Source organism: Octopus bimaculoides, chromosome 7 (genome assembly GCF_046866305.1).
Source record: "Octopus bimaculoides isolate indiv1 chromosome 7, ASM4686630v1, whole genome shotgun sequence".
In the NCBI taxonomy this organism is placed as follows: Eukaryota; Metazoa; Mollusca; class Cephalopoda; order Octopoda; family Octopodidae; genus Octopus; species Octopus bimaculoides.
In genome coordinates this window covers 15,709,083-15,729,414 of record NC_142934.1, presented here as the reverse complement: position 1 = coordinate 15,729,414, position 20,332 = coordinate 15,709,083, and the positions used below count along the sequence as shown (strand labels likewise).

The following is a 20,332-nucleotide window of genomic DNA, read 5'->3' as shown; positions in this document are numbered from 1 at the left end:
TACCAAGGTTGGTATTCACTTAAAAAATTGTGGTGTGTGCACTTTATTCCGACCTAACTAGGTGGCTCAACTTTAAATACGTTGTTCAACTGAATCTTGTCTATATTGTATTTTCATATATATATGATAATCTTGGTGAAACAAACAAGTCCAGGAAACGGAGTAGACAGAAGGTTGTAAATGTAAAGTTCTTTCCCTAGCAAAGAATGTACCATCCAACATTGCCTAGTAAATAGTGACTTCAGGACTTGACAGACTGAGAGACATGATGAAACACCCTGGAGTAGAATCATATTGAAACTGAAAGAGCTGTTGTAAATTCAGAGATGTATTTGATACGTATGACATGGAAAAGATAGAGTGATTACACAGAAGACAACTGGTAGCTTCAATGAGACAACCTGCTAAAGGCTATTGATCAGATTTGTGGCTGGTGCAAAGCCATAAATTGAACTGAAAGCAACATGGTCGTGGACTTGAACAACAGACAGGGCCATAAACAGTATGTAAAAGGCTTAGAAGGACTGGAGGAAAGGCAGCTACAGGGATCAATATTAAGTAGCTAGAAGAGAAGTTTGCTGTCAGGTATACATTGTAAGGGGAAAAACAGAAAGAAAGAAGCTTGCACATTTTCTGTGATATGAGAATAACGACATGAAGATTGCAAAACAGTGTACTAATGAGATCATCTAGATATAATAGAGAGGAAATGTACAGTAGAGCAAGTAATGGCACACTTACTCTTACAAATACCAAAAAGGATTATGAAAGTGCTCTTATGAAGCACTGTTGAGTGTAGAGCATCACTAGAGGGAGCCTACTCCAAATAGGGCCAAGTAGACCAGCCATTAAACTTAACAGCAGTATAAGTGAAAGCGCAATTAAGGATATGAAGGCAGAGAAAGTAGCTGGTCCATCAGGAACAGTCACTGAGATACTTAAAATATCTGAAGTAGAACCCCATACTATTCAATCAAATAAATCAGGTAATATAGGAAGGTATTATACCTAATGATTGGAATAGTAATATCATCGTTAAAATTGATGTAATGGTAAAAGAGATGTTCTGGAAAGAGACAACTAAAGAAGCATAAAATTATTCAACCAAGTTATCAACATCACAGAATGAGTTACAGCACAACTAAGAAGAAAATTAGTTTAGCAATTTGGATTTGTACCAAGACACGGTGCTACTGATACTCTCTCTCTAATGAGGAAACTAGGGAATTAACTGGAAGTTAATTCTTTTGCTATGTAGGATTGAGGGTGGACATACCAAAAACGCAGATGCTAGAGAAAGAACAGGATGCAAAAAGTTATTAACTCAAAGGGTTTCTCAGAATAAGGTGCAAATTGTGTGATGCTTGTGTACAAAGTGCAATGGTGCATGTATTGTAGGCCTTGAATGTGAAAGATTTGTAACAGCTGGGAAGAAATGAAGTGAGACTGCTCCACCGAATGTGCAAAGTTAGGGTACATGAATGAGAAAGTACAAAGGAGATGAGGGAAAAGTTAGGTGTAAAAGGAAGGACCCCATGTACCAGAGAGAAGATTGCTTTAGAACTGGCAAGTAGTGTGTGTAAAGAGGATGTCAGTTGTATAAAAGAGTGTTTTAGGAAGAAGAGAGATGAAGTAGTGAAGACAGACACCAAGAAGCTGAACCTCATAAAATAGATGGCAAAGAACTGCAATGCTGGTGGTAGAGTGGACATGATCACTGGTGCGATCATAGCAAAATGGTTGTTACTACACTGATAACAGAGCTTGGAATACATATTATCTCTAGGTTTCTTGTCCAGTATATTCTGAATAAGTTTCCATTTATTATTCATTAAGTCTCCACCTGTTATTCATTACCCTCTCATCCTCCATTTTCTTCACTGTACCCAATCCCATCACCACCATCCATTATCATTATCACCTGCATCATTTCCCTTCTCTCCCTCCATCTTGCTTCTTGTTCTAATTCTCACTTTCATTATGACACCCATGCATCAAAGAATGACACTGGAACTGGCCATCTTCGGCACTCATCCAATTTATGCCAGAATGAAAAACCGATGCAAATAATAATGCAGCTATTATTGATACACACATACACACTTCAACCATTAATACTGTTCTCTCTACCAACACTTTCATTGATCACCACCTCCCCTAATGAATCCTAATGAATCAACAACTCTCTCTTCTTCCACCACCACCACCACCACCACTATCATATAGCTTTCCCATCCTCATGCACTACACCTGACTCACTCTTTCCTGCTCAATTCTACAATCTGGCCAGCAATATTCTTCTCATCCTTCTCCTGTCTCATCATTATTATTCTGCTGTTGAGTACTGTCAGTCACCTCCTCCATATCACACCTGTCCTCTCTTCTAAAATGCGAGTAGCTCTGTAGTTCTTTTACAGAAAGAAACCTTTTCTGCTCTGGCCCCTTTGCTCTTATTTTTGCCCATCTTTTGGCTCTCATATCTTAGCATAAAGCTGCTCTCTCAGAGTTTATAGTTTTACAAACAGTACAATGGTGTTACTAGTGATGGTGGAATGAGAAACGCAGCCAGTACACAGTGTAATGTGGCTGGCATTAGGAAGGTCATCCAGCCATAAAAACCATGCCAAATCAGACACTAGAGCATGATGCAGACCTTGGGCCCATCATATCTTGTCAAACCATCTAATCAATGCCAGCATGAAACATGTACATTAAATAATGATTATATATATATATATATCTTTACAAACACACACACTTCTATTCAAAATGTATGATCTCATAGCATATGTAAACTGTTTCAGTGTTCTCATCACATTTCATATGAAGCCAGATTTAGTATGCTGTGAGGCTGAATATTTTTTTATCAAGAATTACACAAAACATGTGTGCGTGTGAGAGAGAGAGAGCAATAATGGTGATGGCATATAAACAAATGAATAGAATACAACAAAACAAGGTGAGTAATAAGACAGTGCAATGTTCATGAGATGGAAGAAAACGTATGTTAAATAAATAGCAATGTTAGTAGCAGCATTTTAAGTTATTCACTGATAGTAATATATTGATCTTATAATTATGTGTAGGCAGAAAATATATTTATGATAAAGATATAGTTATAATTAACTATAACATATTTTTCTATTGGTTCTGCTGGTATGAAAACAGAACAGCAGTTTGTGATGCATCCTTGCACAGGGTACATCACAGGATATGTCAGAGCGCCAATGATGAAATAGAAACTCAAGCTACAATTACATAAGTGAAGTAAATTTCAACAATGAGTTTCATTCATATCTTATTAAGAATGGGTTTTTATCTTTTATTGCATATTTATAGTCAGATTAGGTAAGTTTTAACTACAGCATGTTGTCAGCTATTATTATCACACCACTATTTCAAGGGAGTATTTATTACATAATAATAAGGAAGAGTGGTGCATTATAAAAATCAATATTGTAATTAACACGTCTATATCTCACCTAATGGTTCAATTAGTAACACTTCAGTAGATGTGGCAAGATTTTATAGTTTATGTTTTCATCAATAATTCCATATAAGTGTGAACCATTTGGAGTTGTTGCTCATATTTGCCAATGAAACACACGCACACACACACGCCCCCCCCCCCCAATAATCCCCAAATGATATTATTAATATTTTTATTTTGTTCACTGCATGTTTGATCTTTTCTTGGCTTTTTTTCTTTTTAAATGTTCCCAGTTTCAGAAATACTTTCAACCATTTAAGTAATAACCTAAGATCCAGTCCAGGTTTACTGGAATTCCCTCCATTCTACAACAAAAATGTCAATGTTAATTACAGTTACAGTTTTTATATTAAAATCTAATGAAAAGATTTGTTTCTTGAAGTACAACTGAAAGTCAGTAAAAAGTATGAAACAAATGTTTGATTTCTAATAAGGAATAGGACCTTAGCTCCAATTTAGAACAGTAAACAAATTCTCAGGTGGTCTTTAAGATCAATAATATATTTTAGCATAATAAAAAGGTTTTAAACTCCTAAGAAAAAGACAAAATAATTAGTTTTGAGCAAGGTGCAATTTGCATGATGATAAAAAGTGTATCTTCTGATGCAAATATGCAGCCAGTTTATTTATTTCGTGCAAATGTGACATTCTTGTTGGCAACCATATGAAGTCAGTGAAATACTCTACATGGTTGCAACATATTTAAACCCTTTTGATACCAACTCTGAGCCTGAGACTGCCTCTGGATCAATGATACAAATTACCTGTTTAAAAATAATCTAAATTTAAAATCTTCCATCAAAATGCTATTTTAAGTTCCAAACACTACCTTAATAATAACAAAGTTATTCTACAAAATTCTTCATTATTTTTGAAATTAACTGAAACAAAGGCAGTATATTTCAACAGAAATATGGTAACAAAAGAGTTAAAGACACAGTGAATAATTTAGTCCTAGGTACAGTATATCTGGAAAAAGAAAATAGACAGGAAGGGTATCACTGGAATGTTTCAAGCATAGACCAGCTCTGTTAAAATAAATCTTGGACTAAACTACAACAATCACATGCAAATTCATAGTTAGTGGATGCAATTCCATGCAACTTACAGTTCCTGCATATATTATCAGAACATGAAGCAATTATGACATGAAGACATCATGCAGTTCAATCACATGTAATATGCAGTTTCCTGAAATATTCTGTTTAAATTGGTTACATTAAGAAAAAACAGAAAAATCTTTTTATCCAATAAATTTGTTTTAACTATTTTGATACTAACCCACCCAAGACTGCCCTTCGTTCTATTATACAATTTTGTTTTTTATTGTAACCTAAATTAAAATCTTGCATTACAATCTCATTATAATAAATATTCCAAACACCAGCTTAATGGCAAAGTTCTTTTAATAAGTTTCTCATTATTTTCAAACCTAATTGAAATACAAGCAGTGTATTTCAATAGAAATACAGTAACAAAAGTTTTCAATGAATTTTGAAAAGATAAAAATTACAATATGAATTACCAGAGTGGACCTGAATAGATCGCTTCTTTATTACAGGTTTATCACTAGTACAATATAAAATTTATTGTATGTATCTAATCACCTCACTCTTACAAATTGTAGGGATAGAAAATACTAAAAATACAGTCAGAAATTAATTGTATTTTATGCCTCAATCTGTGAAGAAGTTAAAATTATATATGATACTAAAGACAAATCTTTTGGAAGTTGGGAACTGTATATAAACCTATAAAATTGACTACAAATTCTTAGATAGCAGATCTAATCCATCACCCAGTTTAACGCTATCACCTGGTTCAGAGATGCTTTTAGTGAAGTCCACTGTTGCAAGTGGCTTCCTATTATAGTAATCGATAATTCACAGTTTCTTCCTCCCTTTCCCAAACTCACCACACCCAGAGGCCATGCAAAATCATAGATACAACTCTTATTCCTCTGGCTAAACCATAAAAAATAAAAATAGATTTCAATATGGACAGTCATGTTGTAAATTTATGTCTGTGGTGTTAGGGTACTGGATTTACTAAATCATGGAGTCAAACATTCAAATATTACTAAAGACAATATGTTGTGCTTCTGAGCAAGATAAATAACTCTTCTTATCTCAGTCTGTCAGGCTGACAAACAAATTCAAATCCTGCTTTATAGTTGAATGGTTATTGATAAGAAAAAAAAGCCCTAAAACATCTAATTACTATAACAGTTATTGCTCAAAGACAAGAGAAGCCATCCCACATAGACTTTCATAAAGAAAAAAAAATAAATGTTTAATAACAAGGAGAAAAAAGTACATAGAAATTAGCTGCAAAACCATCCTGTTGCAAGACAATCATAATTCACAAAAGCAGTAAAAAGCTCTAAACACAACTCATGTTCTTATTAGACACCAAGATGCCAAGAATATTGAAAGAGAGAGAGAGAGAGAGATAGAGAGAGATACCATAGACAATTGTTACCAAAGTGCAGAAGCATATTAATCTAGTGCAATATGTAGTTTGTTATAAAAGAGACTGTTATAGTGTATACATAGGATACTCGTCCACAATACTCACCCTTTGGGGTTTTAGGAGATCCAGGACTGCTAGATTTGCTACTGCTCCCATCTGCTTAAATGTTGAAACAAACAGAAGGAGAATAGATGCACACACACAAGCACACACACGCATAAAAAAAAAACGAGAGAGAGAGAAAAGAAACAGGTGAGAGAGAACAGCTCCGAGAATATATTAAAATATTAGAAGAAAAAAAAAATGCAAAAAAGAAATCACTAAAAGAAATTCTCTCTAACAGTTTATTTTCTCCAGAACAATTCCAGTCATTGAGACACTATGAAGTAGATCTACAAATTGTCTCAAACTGCATACACATGCAAGATAGAATCAGTGCATTGTATATTTCATTTTTCCTTGTGATTGAAACAAAGATAGAATTGTGAAATGACATCAGATATAAAACAAAACAAGAAGAATTTCTTTTTTTTTTTGCAAATTTTAAAATTTAGCTATTTTTCCCCCCTTTCAGATTTAATTAAAACAACCATGAAATAGAGACTTCACCATGATTTGTTAGTTATTCAATCACAATTCTGTTCTATACTACAAAACCAGAAAACATTTCTATAGTAGTGCCTCCAAAATGTACAGCCACACAAGCTTAATTTTATATTATTTATTTATAAATCTATTTATTTATTAAAAATAAACTGTTTATAATTTTTTATTATAATCATTAAATCAAATTAAATTAAATTTGACACTCTATAACCACAAATCCAAAATAGAGAAAAAAAATGTTTATAGAAGTTCCTCTGGGAAACAAACCGCACAACAGTTGTAATCCAGATGACTGTGCTAACCTCTACACACCAGAGCAACTAAAGTGTCAGTATGCCAGATACCTTGTTTATATCTGTCACACCTGCCATACAAAAATCTTCAATATCTTGTATAAAGGTCATTTCATGCTTTTTTCTTTTTATCTATCATGTGACATAATTATCATTCTCAATGCTATTATAATTTTGAAAAGACTGACAGCAGACTAGCATCAATAGTACATGATGAAACAAATGGTTAAAATTTTTCAGTTATAAGAATTAAACTGAGACATTCTATAAGTACAGAATCACCAATGGAAATCCAGATAACAACAGTAACTTTTATACCAAATAAATTTTATTTATTTATATGTAGTCATATGTATGTATTTATTTACAACTTGATTGCCAGATGTTTTGAAGCTTGTTCCAGCTACTGTAAACATCTAGCAATCAAGTATTTTGAAGTAAAGAAGACTGGTCTTCTTTCGAGCTTATGTAGGAAGCATTTTCTTTATGAGGCTGGAATATGGACTATGAAGAAGGGGCATCATTTTCTTGGTGATATGTACATAAGCATTCTGAAGAGGGCTCAGAACATCTCATGGTATGAGTACAAGACCAGAGAGGAGACTTATGGACACATTCCACCATTCTCTACTATTGTTGCTCAATACAGGATAGGCTTTGCAGGATACTGCTATCAAGATGAACAACAAGCCAAATCAGATGTTATATTTTGGACACTTGTGCACTTTGATATAGGAAGAAGACCATTCAAGGACATTTCTGCTATAGGCTGAGATACACAACATGAAATTGCGAACCCACTAAAGCTAATGGGGGAGAGTAATTCCTGACACAACATGATGAAATGCATCTTGGTTGTGATGATTTAAAGATGATAGTTAAAAACAGTTTGAAATATTCCATACAAGCTATGTTATGTCAAGAAAATAAAGATGAAAATGCACAGCTCAGTTGAAATATATTTAGATTTATTAAATAACAAGACAAATATTTTCACATTTATTTCAAATGTGAAAAATATTTGAGCTAAATGTGAAAATATTTGTTTTGTTATTTGATATATCAATATCTTAAAGAATATAACATGCTCTGGGATTTTTTGAGGCTTTATGAGAAGCTAGTGCATGTAGCACCAAGGAAATCTTGAAGCTCCTTTGTAATCCAGATTTTGGCTTCGTAGAGAAGACTGCTTTCTACACATGCTCTAAAGAAAGCCAAATTTCTTTAGAACACGTGTAAGCTGTATATTTCCTTAACTTCTTTATATAAGAATATTAAAATTTTTATAAACATATTCTTCACTCTTGTATAAGCTAGAGAAAAAAAAGATTAAATAAATAAGACATTTCTGTTTATGTATATTAATGACTGAGGAGTTATAGTAAATGGTGTTCCTATACTGACTGTACATTAGAAGGCACTACATTACTACAGTCAAAAAGTTTTTGATCCATGCTGATACAGGTTAAAACAAAAGAACGTGGTTGACTCACATTAGTTAGGCTTCTCCAAACAGCCACACATCTAAACCATAATCTAGATGAGTGACAATTTGAGAAAACTAGACTTATGTAAGTAAATTGTTAACTTGCAAGAAAACTTGAAACCAAAGAATGCAAAAATGCAATGGAACAGAAAATATCTACAAGTTATTTCAGAGATGACAATCGCCAAATGAAGGAAAACAAAAGATAATTGCTGTCAACTGAAGTTGATAAAGTTTTGTATCAAAACAGAAAGGGTGAATTACAATACATTTTTGAGTACAAAATACTACTGCAGAACAAAAAAATGTATAAAAAAATATAAAACAAAATCTGTAATAGAAAATAAGATGTCTGTGTGGTCTCTCAACCAACTAGAAATAGTATGCAAATCTTCAAATTCCCCCTGCCCTCTTGAGGGACACATTGGAAAAATATTCATAGATATGCAATGTTTGAGAGAAGAATGAAATGGTCATAACTGGAATATCAACAATCACAAATTTGGTCAGTTAGAGTTGATCTGGGTTCAAAGAACAATAACAAGAAAATCTACAAAGGGAACATGTCTTTGATACTTAGCCAAATACTATATTGTAAATCATATTAATCTGGATACTTTTGAGGATAGCCTTGACTTCAGAGATTAAAGAAAAGTGTGGAATAAAATTATCATTTTTCTCTTTGTTATCTGAAATGATTGGAAGTGTTAATATGTACATTTTGCCTTGGTGCAAAACATGGACTACAACAAATATTCTGCTCGTTACCACAGATTTGCTTGTCAGTTGCTTGACCATAACCAGTTGAGTACATCCCTTGGTGGCTGATGATATGTGCATCTGTAATCACAAGCTGGAGCAGTGGGAGAGCATCATAGCCATGTGTTGAGAGGGATTCTTTGGGGGTGTTTCATTCATCATCTTTAAACAACTCTTATTCAGGGACCTTTTGAGCATGATGGGCTACTCAAACTAGAGAAGATTATAACTGGGCTCCACCTGCAAGGTCCTGTACTGCTTATATTGATACCAGGTCACTATGTGATGCACATATGATTGTGATGCATGTGCCTGATGTACCTTTATTGGACAGGTAGTCATGATGGGTATATTAGGCTTCATATATTTGTATGTCAGCATCACTTTGATGGTGTATGCTGCTCTCTCACTCAATAATAATAATAACAATAATAATATTTTCTTGCCATTTTGTTAACTTTTTTCTAGCTGCACTAAACTATTCTTAATGATCTGATATCAGTCACAGCAGATATAATGAAAAGTAATTATAGATAACAAAGAGAAAACTTGTTTCTCACTTAAGAGTGAAAAGCAACATCATGTTGATAACATGTAGGTAATCGACTCATTAGTTTCAGATACCATTTAAAACACATACTTTAAAGAATTGACCAGAATTGCAGGGTCTTAATAATGAGTATGAATAAGAAATTCTATTTAACCATTATCATTATAATTTTTCAAATTGTCACAGAACTGGTTGAATAACAGTAAATTAAGAATTTAGTAGTTACAATTAATGTTCTTCTCATTTTTTTGTTGTTGTTGTAGGTGTACACAGAAATTTGCACGTATGCAGATTTTGTCTTTCTTTGCAAAGTCTGTGCATACCTATGCCAAGTAACCATTGCTCAAATGCAATACTGACTACCTAAACAAGTGCACACCATTTTTATGTGTGTATTATTTAAGTCTTTTATTATGAAATTTTATGATTCATTTCTTCAATTAAAAATCTTTGATTTTGTTTTGAAAACTTTGGTGCAAATATATTCTTTGTGTTCCAGTGGTAAAACACGTATGTATATCCACAAATGCACAGCTTAGAAGGAATATAGTTATCATACTGAATATGAATATATAAGAATTAAGACAGGAAGAATTTAACATAATATCACTTTAGTATATCACTTATTTCTTAGGTGTAATACTTAAGAATTACAAGAGAAGTAAAAAGCGAGATGTTATGGTATGTATGCTCTTTTCAGACATGAATGATACTGAGTCAACAAAAGTGACCGTACACAGCAGCCAATTCTTGCTGAAATCACACAGTGCTGTCTTAAAAAAGGAAGAATATATTCAAAACTATGACTGTAAGCAAAAGACATGATTGATATCCATAACTAAAATACCTTTGATCATAAGATCTGCCTGATTGGGACTGACTTGATGTTAAACAACAACAATATCAAACAATGTAAGTGAATACTCAATACTCTCAACTGCAAAACTCAACTGGTTTATAGATTAAATGTACCATTTCTCAAATAATTTCAAATACTGTATTCCTCAGTCAGAGCAGATCAAGTTTCCTTCTTTCATTTGATAATTCTGATGTTTGCCTCTCCAAATTCAATGCATTGAAAAAGACAATATTTAAATTCAAAATATTTTAGCCGCGCTTAACATGATGCATTGAATATGGCTGAAAATGAGCATAAGCCTTCAATATAAGCTAAAAAATAAATTAAATAAGAATTGTTTGATGGGAAGCAAGAAAGATATAAAAATAAGGCATGAAAAATAAGATATATATATTGCGCAAAAAAAAATTGAAATAAAAATGAAATAAAACAGAATATTAAACCATAAAATAAATATATTTAGTGTTATACATTAGGGCGGAGTGAAAATAAAAAAAATGTGGAAATTGAAAATGCCTGTGGGCTAAATGTTGCTATATTTGATTACTAGAAAAATGCTAAATTCTTGCTGAGATCAATCAAGGGCATTTACTCCCTCAAGCCCCCTAAACTCCAAAAATGGGAGTTTTTGTAAATATTTACAAAGCAGAGTTTGTGGGGTCTGAGGGAGTAAATGCCGTCGACTGATCTAAGCAAAAATTTAGCATTTTTCTAGTAATGATATATAGCAAGCTTTTAGGCCTCAGGCATTTTCAATTTTTTTATTTTCACTCCATCCTAACACACATGTATGCGTATGTGAGTATGCAGATTGTGTAATAAGGTTGAGTGAAAATTTAAAATTGTGGAATCTAAAAATGTCTGAGGCCTAAAATCTTGCTATATAATATTACTAGAAAAATGCTAAATTTTTGCTTAGATCAGTCAATGGCATTTATTCCCTCAAAACCCCACTATTGTAAAAATTTTACAAAAATCCCCCATTTTCGGAGTTTAGGGGGCTTGAGAGAGTAAATGCCCTTGACTGATCTCAGTGAAAATTTAGCATTTTTCTAGTAATCAAATACAGCAACATTTTAGCCCTCAGGCATTTTCAATTTCCACAATGTTTTATTTTCACTCCACCCTATTATACATCCTGTAATATCAACCGAATGCATATGTATAGATACATACATACACACACACACACATATATATATATACGGTGTGTGTATATATATATATATATATATATATATATATATATATATATATGGATCAAAACAGTTTGATTCAAATTCGCTAGTACTCTTGAGTTTCAAGCATGATACTACTCATCAACCATTTTGAATTTGAAAATGGCTGATGACTAGCATCATGCTTGAAACTCAAGAGTACCAATGAATTTGAATCAAACCGTTTTGATCCATACAAGTAACTCTCAATAAATGCGTTGAGTGCCCTTCTTTTGTTTGTCCACTCATGTATACACACACACACATATATACGAGTGAATGGACAAACAAAAGAAGGGCATTCAACAAATTTATTGGGAGTTACATGTAAGGATCAAAACAGTCTGATTCATATATAAACATGTTAATTATTTAATAATTATGTTCATTACTCAATATTATTAATATGCAGTTATGTGGTAGTGGTACTTACCATAGAGATCATTGAGATTTTGGTTCTATACATACACACACACACACACATTCATGCATATGTATATACATTCATTGATACATACATACTTGTAATAGTTTATATGTTATACGCAGCTAAAGCATAAATTATATTACATATCTATTGTATCTGTATTACAGAAGTACCATGTGTATATCTACAACAGATATATTTAAAATCTCTGCCTCTAATGTATATATGTATGCAGGTGTTGTGTGTTTGAGTGTATATGTGTGAGTGCATGTAAATAAACACAAAACACAAACTCCTTCGATTCTCATTGATTATTTCAAATATATTTTCCTTTATACTCACACACATACAGACACACACACCCAAACACACATATTGCTTCAAGGATAGTTACTGAGATATACATGCAAGCAAAAACCTCTTTGGTATTTCTCTTACCAGTTGGACTATCAGAATCAATTTGTATACTCCGAGATCTCCGGACAATTCCATGGACAGATGAGCGCCTGCGAATCTTCCGAGCATCTGCACTTCTCTTACGATCCGACATATCAGAACTTCGTAAAATGTGGCCATGAGCAGAGACAGCATCCAGCTTGCTCTTGATACTGCGTAACAGTTTACTTTCTGAAATTAGATAAATTATATATATATATATATATATATATATATATATCTGGAGATTCTACTAGAATAGATGCAAGCGCTAATTTATTATTTATAAAAACATGTGATATATTAATAAAAATCTGTAAATGTACAACCATCCAGATCTCTGAGTACCTTATTTTTTCTAATATATTATACCTGTACATCACCTCCTAATCTTCTAATATATATATATATATATATATATATATACACATATAACAACTGAAGGGATGGAGTTGTTGATATTGCATTTACTCCACAGTTTACAGATATTTCAACAATGTTATCTGAATAAAAGTAAATATATTTGTTTCCTTAATTTGACTAATATGAGAAAAGAATGGAGATGAAGTAGAACCTTGTTTGAATTCTTATAGTTTTCTATTATTTGCTTGTGGGGTGAAGAAATAGCTTACCTTGATCGACGTCTTCAGTGTTAAAGATAAAACTTAAACTAGTCACACAACTGGTACTCAAGAAGTCTTTCAAGTTTCCAACCTGAACGCTGAAACAGAACAGAGAACAAATTTTGGGTGAAATATATAACAAGTGTATATGTGGTAAGAAGCTTACTTCTCAACCACATGGTTCCGTGTTCAGTCCCAGCTGTAGAAATCTGCCAAAACAGACAATAGAGTTTGGCACAGCCCTCTGGTATGTCGGCTCTTGTGAAACCGTCCGACTAATGCCAGCATGGAAAATGGACGTTAAATGATGATAATAATGATATATGTATTATCATCATCATCATCATTTAGTGTATGCTTTCCATACTAGCATGGGTTAGACAGTTTGAGAGCTGTACCAAGTTTCTGTCTGATTTGGCATGGTTTCTACAGCTGCATGCCCTTCCTGTCTATAGAAGTATAGACACAGGCATGGCCGTGTGGTTAAGAAGTTTGTTTCCCAACCACATGGTTTTGGGTTCAAGCTCACTGCATGGCAACTTTGGCAAATGTCTTCAACTATAGTCCTGGACCAATCAAAGACTTGTGAGTGGATTTGGTAGATGAGAACTAAAAGAAGCTCATTGTACACACACACAATGTATTTGTAAGTATGTGTATGCTTGTGTGTCTCCTTTTTATGACATCGTGTAACAATTGTAAACAAGTGTCATTGTCAAACAAGCAGTGTCATTCATTTCAAATATCCTGTGGAAATGTGTCGGACCATGAAGAAATATTTACCTTACATGGAAGCAGGTGAGGGTTGGTGACAAGATGAGCATCATCTAGCCACAGAACATCTGCCTCGACAAACTCTGTCTGACCCATGCAAGCATGGAAAAGTGGATGTTCAAATGAAGATGATAATGAATTAATTCGTACACCACACCTAAAATATTATCTTGAAAGGTGACAGTTTAATCCTTTAGCATTCAGATTAGTCTGCGAAATATGCTTATTTCTTCATAGTGTTTTGAATTAATCACGCATTATCTCATACATTTGAGATTTCAATGATATGATTGTCTATTCTGAGAATGACATTATCGGGTAGGTGTATGAGGCTGGATCCTGACAGTTTGAACATAAAACAGGTAGAATAGTTGAGGCAGATATGGCCGGTTTAAATGCTAGAGGGTTAAGAATTCCCAATTCTGATAAGGATCATTTGAAATGAAACCACTTTTGCTTACCGAGCACCATTAATGTAACCACTTTGTAGTTTTTTGATGTTGGCTATGAGGGCAGTAGATGGAATCTTTCCATGATCTAGAATATTAAAAACAACAATTAAGATTAGAATTAAGCTAATAAAAAAGATAAGCATATAAAAAGTTACAACACAGAATCATATCAGAGTAAAATAATTATTTGATATAGAATTATAGGAAGTTGAAATTTATTTCTAAGAAAGACAATGTATTTTCCAGCATACAAGTTGAATTTTTCACACAAAACAAAGGTAGGTTGACTTATATAGGAAGACAACTCTGGAGGACCAAAAATTCCATGTGAAATGCATTAGGTTTTAGAAAGATAGTGACAATGTTTGAATGTTTACACTATATATTATGTCAACTTGTATGCTGTAAAATATATCATAAGCTAAATCATATGAATCTCTATTCAATATCTATCTTGAATCAAATGCTTCACTGACAAAATAAGATATTTCTGATAGGAAACAGAGACCCATATTAAACTAAAACATACAATTACTGTTGTTTCATGCTAAATAAATCTTCATGTATGTATGTGAATTTTTGTGAGTGCCTGGGTATAATTCTTCAGTACATACAAATGACTGATTATGAACATTGAGTATCTGTGTAGCAGAGACCTTATAAGCAGAGAGTTAAAATGTTCACGTGCCAATGAGGAAGGGAGGGGGCTTCTCAGTAGTCACTGAACCTGCTAGAAATAGCAGCCAATTACTTCTGAATTCATATGCCTGAAGTCTTAGGCCCAAGTTACATTTTGCATGGGCTTGACCAGAGCTGACTTGGGTCTAAACAACAACAACAACAACAACAACGACTTGATGAGAATACTGTAGAGTTCCAGACATAACAGCGACTGGAAATGATGGAAATAATGTGGTCTTGGAAAATATATTTCAGACCCAACCATCATTAAATAAGAAATGTATAGATTATTGCAAAACTTCATTTTAAATATACAAACTATTCTACTGTCCATGGTTTCAGTATCAGTCTGGATTGGTCACTATGTGCTTGGAGGGAAAACAAAATAAAACCATCCACTCATCCCTCCCTTCTCCTCACTTAATTTAATTTAATTTATTGTATTTAATTAAAATTTCAAGCTTATCTCCTTCGCTTTTTTTTTTTATCTCCCAGAATTAATTATTAGGAAAAAGTGATTGCTTTCACCACTTGAGTGGAATTTTAATTAGTTAAAATCTCTTGGCTTACTATATCAAGCATGCTAGAATCTACTTTACTATTAAGTTTTCATGCAGCAGGTCTCCCTAAGAATTTCCCCCCAATTGCTCTGCTAAACTATACAGCTCTGTATGCAGGAACGAGGTGGTGGAGGAAGAAATAATGAAAAAGGTGAAATAGCCCAGTGGATAAAGTATTACAACATTAGCATATAGGTTGTAAGTTCAAATCAACTGCATGCATTTCATTGTGTCTCTGCATAAATTATTTTAGCCAACTGTCAGTAAGAGATACCAGATCATCAGTGAACAACGGTCTGTAATAAACTGCTGCTTTATCTAATAAGAAATTTATTCAATTAATTCGCTCATTCTGGAATTATGAACTACCTCTTAAAAGTGGTCTTTTAGAAACATGGAAATAAACTAGTCTCACAAATATCAGTTCCCAATAATACAGGAAAACCTCCAGGAGCTAAGGGCATTGTTTCTCTTGAAACTGTTTCCTTAGCCTAGAGGTTTCTAACTTCAACTTTATTTTCTTTTAGCTTTAGGTATATCTTAAAATCAAGGTGCCATGTGAAAAAGCACTGGTGCAGGTGCCACAGAAGAAAGAACTGGTGCTGGTGCCATGAAAAAATGCGCTGGTGCTGGTGCCTCGTAAAAAGTACTGGCACCATGTAAAAAGCACTGGCCATGGTGTCGTAAAAAGCACAGGTGATGGTTCTTAAAAAGCGCTGGTGCTGCTCTAGTCAACCTGACAAATGAATAGTCCTTTCCACATAATGATAATTAGCAAATTGCAGCACAGTGTGGAGACTCACAACATGAAAGGACAGAAGTGAAGCACATGAAAAAGAGGTGAGAAATAACTGACTTAAAATCTGGTTATATTTATACATGCAGCTATGGTTTCAGGCACAAGCATAAGTATAGGGGCAGGCATGGCTGTATGATAGGAATCTTGCTGCCCAACCACATGGTTTGGGATTCAATTCCACCCAGTGGCACCTTGGACAAATGTGTTCTACAACAGTCCTGGGAGGGCCAAAGCCTTGCGAGTGGATTTGGTGGACAGAAACTGTATGAAAGCCTGTTATATGAGAGAGAGAGGGAGAAAGAGAAAGAGAAGAGAGAGAGAGAGAGAGAGAAACTGTCTATTTGCCTTGATATCACATAGGTGTGATGTCCTTTGTTCCCAATTTTCTGCGTCTGGCCATAGAGAAATATAATCTAGCTTGGAAACAGATGCAGGTTGGCAATAGGAAGGGCATGTGGCCATAGAAAATCTGCCACAGCAAAATTCCACCTGACACATATGAGCATGGAAAAGTGACCAGAGACATTGTTTACAAAACTAACAATTGGGTATAAAAAAAAGCTGATACCAGAAATTATAAACCATTACATCAAATTAGAGAAGAATTGTTTGAACATATGTAACTGGCTAGCTGACCAGTAAATATTCTTTGTAGGCATGTATAAAATGCTGCATTACATGTTGTTAGATAGGGTCCAAGTGCTTACATCAGCCTTAAGGTTGGAAGTAGCCCAAATAAATTTAACATGACCAGCAGGGGATTTAAAAAAATTTAAACAAACTTTTTTTTGTTGTTCTTGTTTTGGGAATTGTTTAAAAAATATTTAGAAACATTACAAATAAAATAGTGAAACAACTAAAGCAACAGAAAATGGAACAAGAATTGTAAATGTGTTAAAGATATTAATATATAATGGAAAATTAACATAAATTATTAAGAGTTTAATGAAAACTGTTATTGCAAGCAGGAAAACTTTGATGCAATTTTTGAGGGGTGACAGGGATGGGATAAAAATAAGCAGAAGCAAAGGGGAAAAAACTCCTTAGCTTAAACTGTTTTGCCTAAACTATAAAGCAAGCATATTTTAAATTAAGTCCCCTAACCTGGATGAGGGAAATGACCATTAGATTATGGTTTTAATAAAAACAGAGAATACAGAAAAAATAGGTGTTCATTATGATGAAGCTACGAGGATGATATCTTGGTACTCAACTAAGAGTCCACCACATCATATAGCAGAAACAAATGTAAGGTAATGAAGTTCATTGAATAAAATTTAATATTTTCTGGTGTGATTTCTATTACCACTCTATACTCATATGACATTGCGTTTTAGACCATACATAGATTGAGTTCTCACTATTCTTAAGCGAAATATTAAAATAAATAAATATATATATATGTGTGTGTGTGTACACACACATCCACTAGATCAGAAGACCATGCCTTGCTCCAGTGTCTCAATCTTAACATGGTTCCTCTGGCTGGATGCCTTTCCTATTGACAACAACTTTACAGAATGTACTGAATGTTATTTTTTTCTCATGACACCAGCAATAGTGTAGTCAACTTGTAACTAAAGAGCACCACATACAAAGTGTTGAGAGTGTAAAGTTTGATAAGAGGCCAAGGACAGGTTTATTGTTATGGAGAAGAGTCATGGCTACCTCATACATGATTGGCTGGGTTGGGGTTGAAAGTGGTGCCAGAAAGATTGATAAATACTGTGGTGACAAAGTGCCAGTTTGCTCCAATTTGCTCCAATTTGCTCCCTCATTTCAGATTAATTTTTGACACTGAAAATCCTATATTTGGTCTTTTATTAGATACAACAATGACATGATATCTTTCTTTATAAAACAATGTGATACCCAAGGAGCATTATAGCTTGCTCAAAGTATTGTGATAAAGAGATAAAATAACAAAGCAATGAAAGCAGAGATCTTCATACCATTCAAAGGAGTAAAAGTTTTATAATTATTATAAATAAAAAAAGCACCTGTGTGGTTGCTATGTAAGAAGCACTTGTGTTGGTGCCACTTAAAAAGCACTTCTGCTGGTGCCAAGTAAAAAGCACCCATACAGGTGCAAAGTAAAAAGCTCTCAGTACACTTTGTAAAGTGATTGGCATTAGGAAAGGCCTCTAGTTGTAGAACCCAAAACAGGAGCCTAATGCAGTTCTTCAGGTTGTCAACTCCTGTCAAATCATCCAACCCATGCCAGCATGAAAAACGGATGTTAAATGATGATGATGATAATGGTATGATATTCAGGCACAAAGTCCCAACATCAGAAGTAAACAGTCAAGAAATGTTAGTCTGTAATTGCAATATCATAGTTCTGGTGTAACAGTCCAAAATCTTATACTGACACCTGTTAAATTGTTTTTCAACAGTTCATTTCTGTAAGCAACGCCTTATTATTGATGAAGTTTTTTTATTACAGAATTTCTGTTTACATTATTTACATTTGACGGATATTTGTCCTCATCTTGTTTGTTGTCAACACAACGTTTCGGCTGATATACCCTCCAGCCTTCGTCAGGTGTCTTGGGGAAATTTCGAACCTGGGTTCTCATTCCTAATGATGTTACTATTATTATATTATTATTATTATTACTATTATTAATCAGGTCGCTGCCGTGAATCGAACTCGGAACCTTGGGGTTAGTAGCCCGCGCTCTTAACCACTACACCATATGCCCACAGAATTTCTGTTGTTGTTTAGTCCCCATGTCAACCCATAAAATTAAATAAATTTCCCTGAAATAACCAGGATTCATCCTAAACTCCACTATGACATTTTATCTGTCTTTCACATATTGTAAATAGAAATGATTTGCAACAACTATAACTAAAAAGACTTGTCAGTCTGCATTATGATTCTGGCAGACAAAATGGAAAAGATATTGCCCCAGAGGATGGTGAGAGAGGCATGCTAGAACAACCACTCTGCCTCATACGGTTCACGCTTGAGGATAGTCATCTCTGCTCCTATAGCAGGGCCCAAGAATGTGAGAGGTCTCCACAAATCTATCAAGAACAATATTATTTAATGTGTCCTTCTCTTTTTTGTAAGATGGTAGAGAGTGATTTGAAAGAAATTTCGTTGGTATTTCTAATAGATGGAATTTTGGTAAAATGTTGTGTGGGTGTAGGTGTTGTAGGTACAGGTATGGCTGTGTGGTTAAGAAGATTTCTTTCCAATCATGTGATTTGGGGTTCAACTCACATTGTGAGCCACCTTGGACAACTGTCTTCTACTTCAGCTCCAGGTTGACCAAAACTTTGTGAGTGATTTGGAAGATGGAAACTGAAAGAAGCTAATCATATATACACATAAATATATATATATATATATATATATATATATATATGTATAAATAATACAGAATGGGACAAGGACGCAAAACATCCAGACAGTTAGGTGATACAAGAAAGGAACAAAACATCCAGACGGACGATACAAAGAAAACACAGACAGGTCATTCAGAGTTGAATAAGTTTGATTCAATATTTTAGCCACGAAAGGTCCTAATCTTTATACACAGTATCAAAGGGAAGCAACATGCGATAACATCAACACAAAAGACTGCTATAATGATACAAATAAAGAACAAACAAAACAAAAAATCACTGGGAAAAGCAAAAACACACCTTGGATATGCATCAATCTATCAGTCTATCTCTATGGTTCTCTATTAAATATGGACAATAGATCTAAATTTTATGATGCATTATTGACTCAGCATTATTATCAATATCCTCATGATAATAATAGTTTCAAATGTTGGCACAAGGCCAGCAATTTTGGAGAAGGAATTAAGGTGATCACATCGACTCCAATGT

At 33.8% G+C, this 20,332-nt stretch overlaps 1 protein-coding gene across 18 annotated transcripts in view; it reads right to left on the bottom strand.

Annotated features, from left to right (window-relative positions):
• The window catches only part of LOC106873376 (putative phosphorylase b kinase regulatory subunit alpha), a 103,319-nt gene that overhangs the window by 43,464 nt on the left and 39,523 nt on the right, over positions 1 to 20,332 (bottom strand). For 7 of the 18 annotated variants that reach the window (XM_014920708.3, XM_089354861.1, XM_089354864.1 and 4 more), the window contains exons 17-20: positions 14,453 to 14,528; positions 13,227 to 13,315; positions 12,598 to 12,786; positions 6,068 to 6,121 (exon numbers count right to left, since the gene is read on the bottom strand). In XM_014920708.3, coding sequence (XP_014776194.2) covers positions 6,068 to 6,121; positions 12,598 to 12,786; positions 13,227 to 13,315; positions 14,453 to 14,528 — 408 coding nt within the window. The remainder of the gene's footprint in view (positions 1 to 6,067; positions 6,122 to 12,597; positions 12,787 to 13,226; positions 13,316 to 14,452; positions 14,529 to 20,332) is intronic. The other 11 variants (XM_089354865.1, XM_089354869.1, XM_089354867.1 and 8 more) reach the window with 2 other exon arrangements.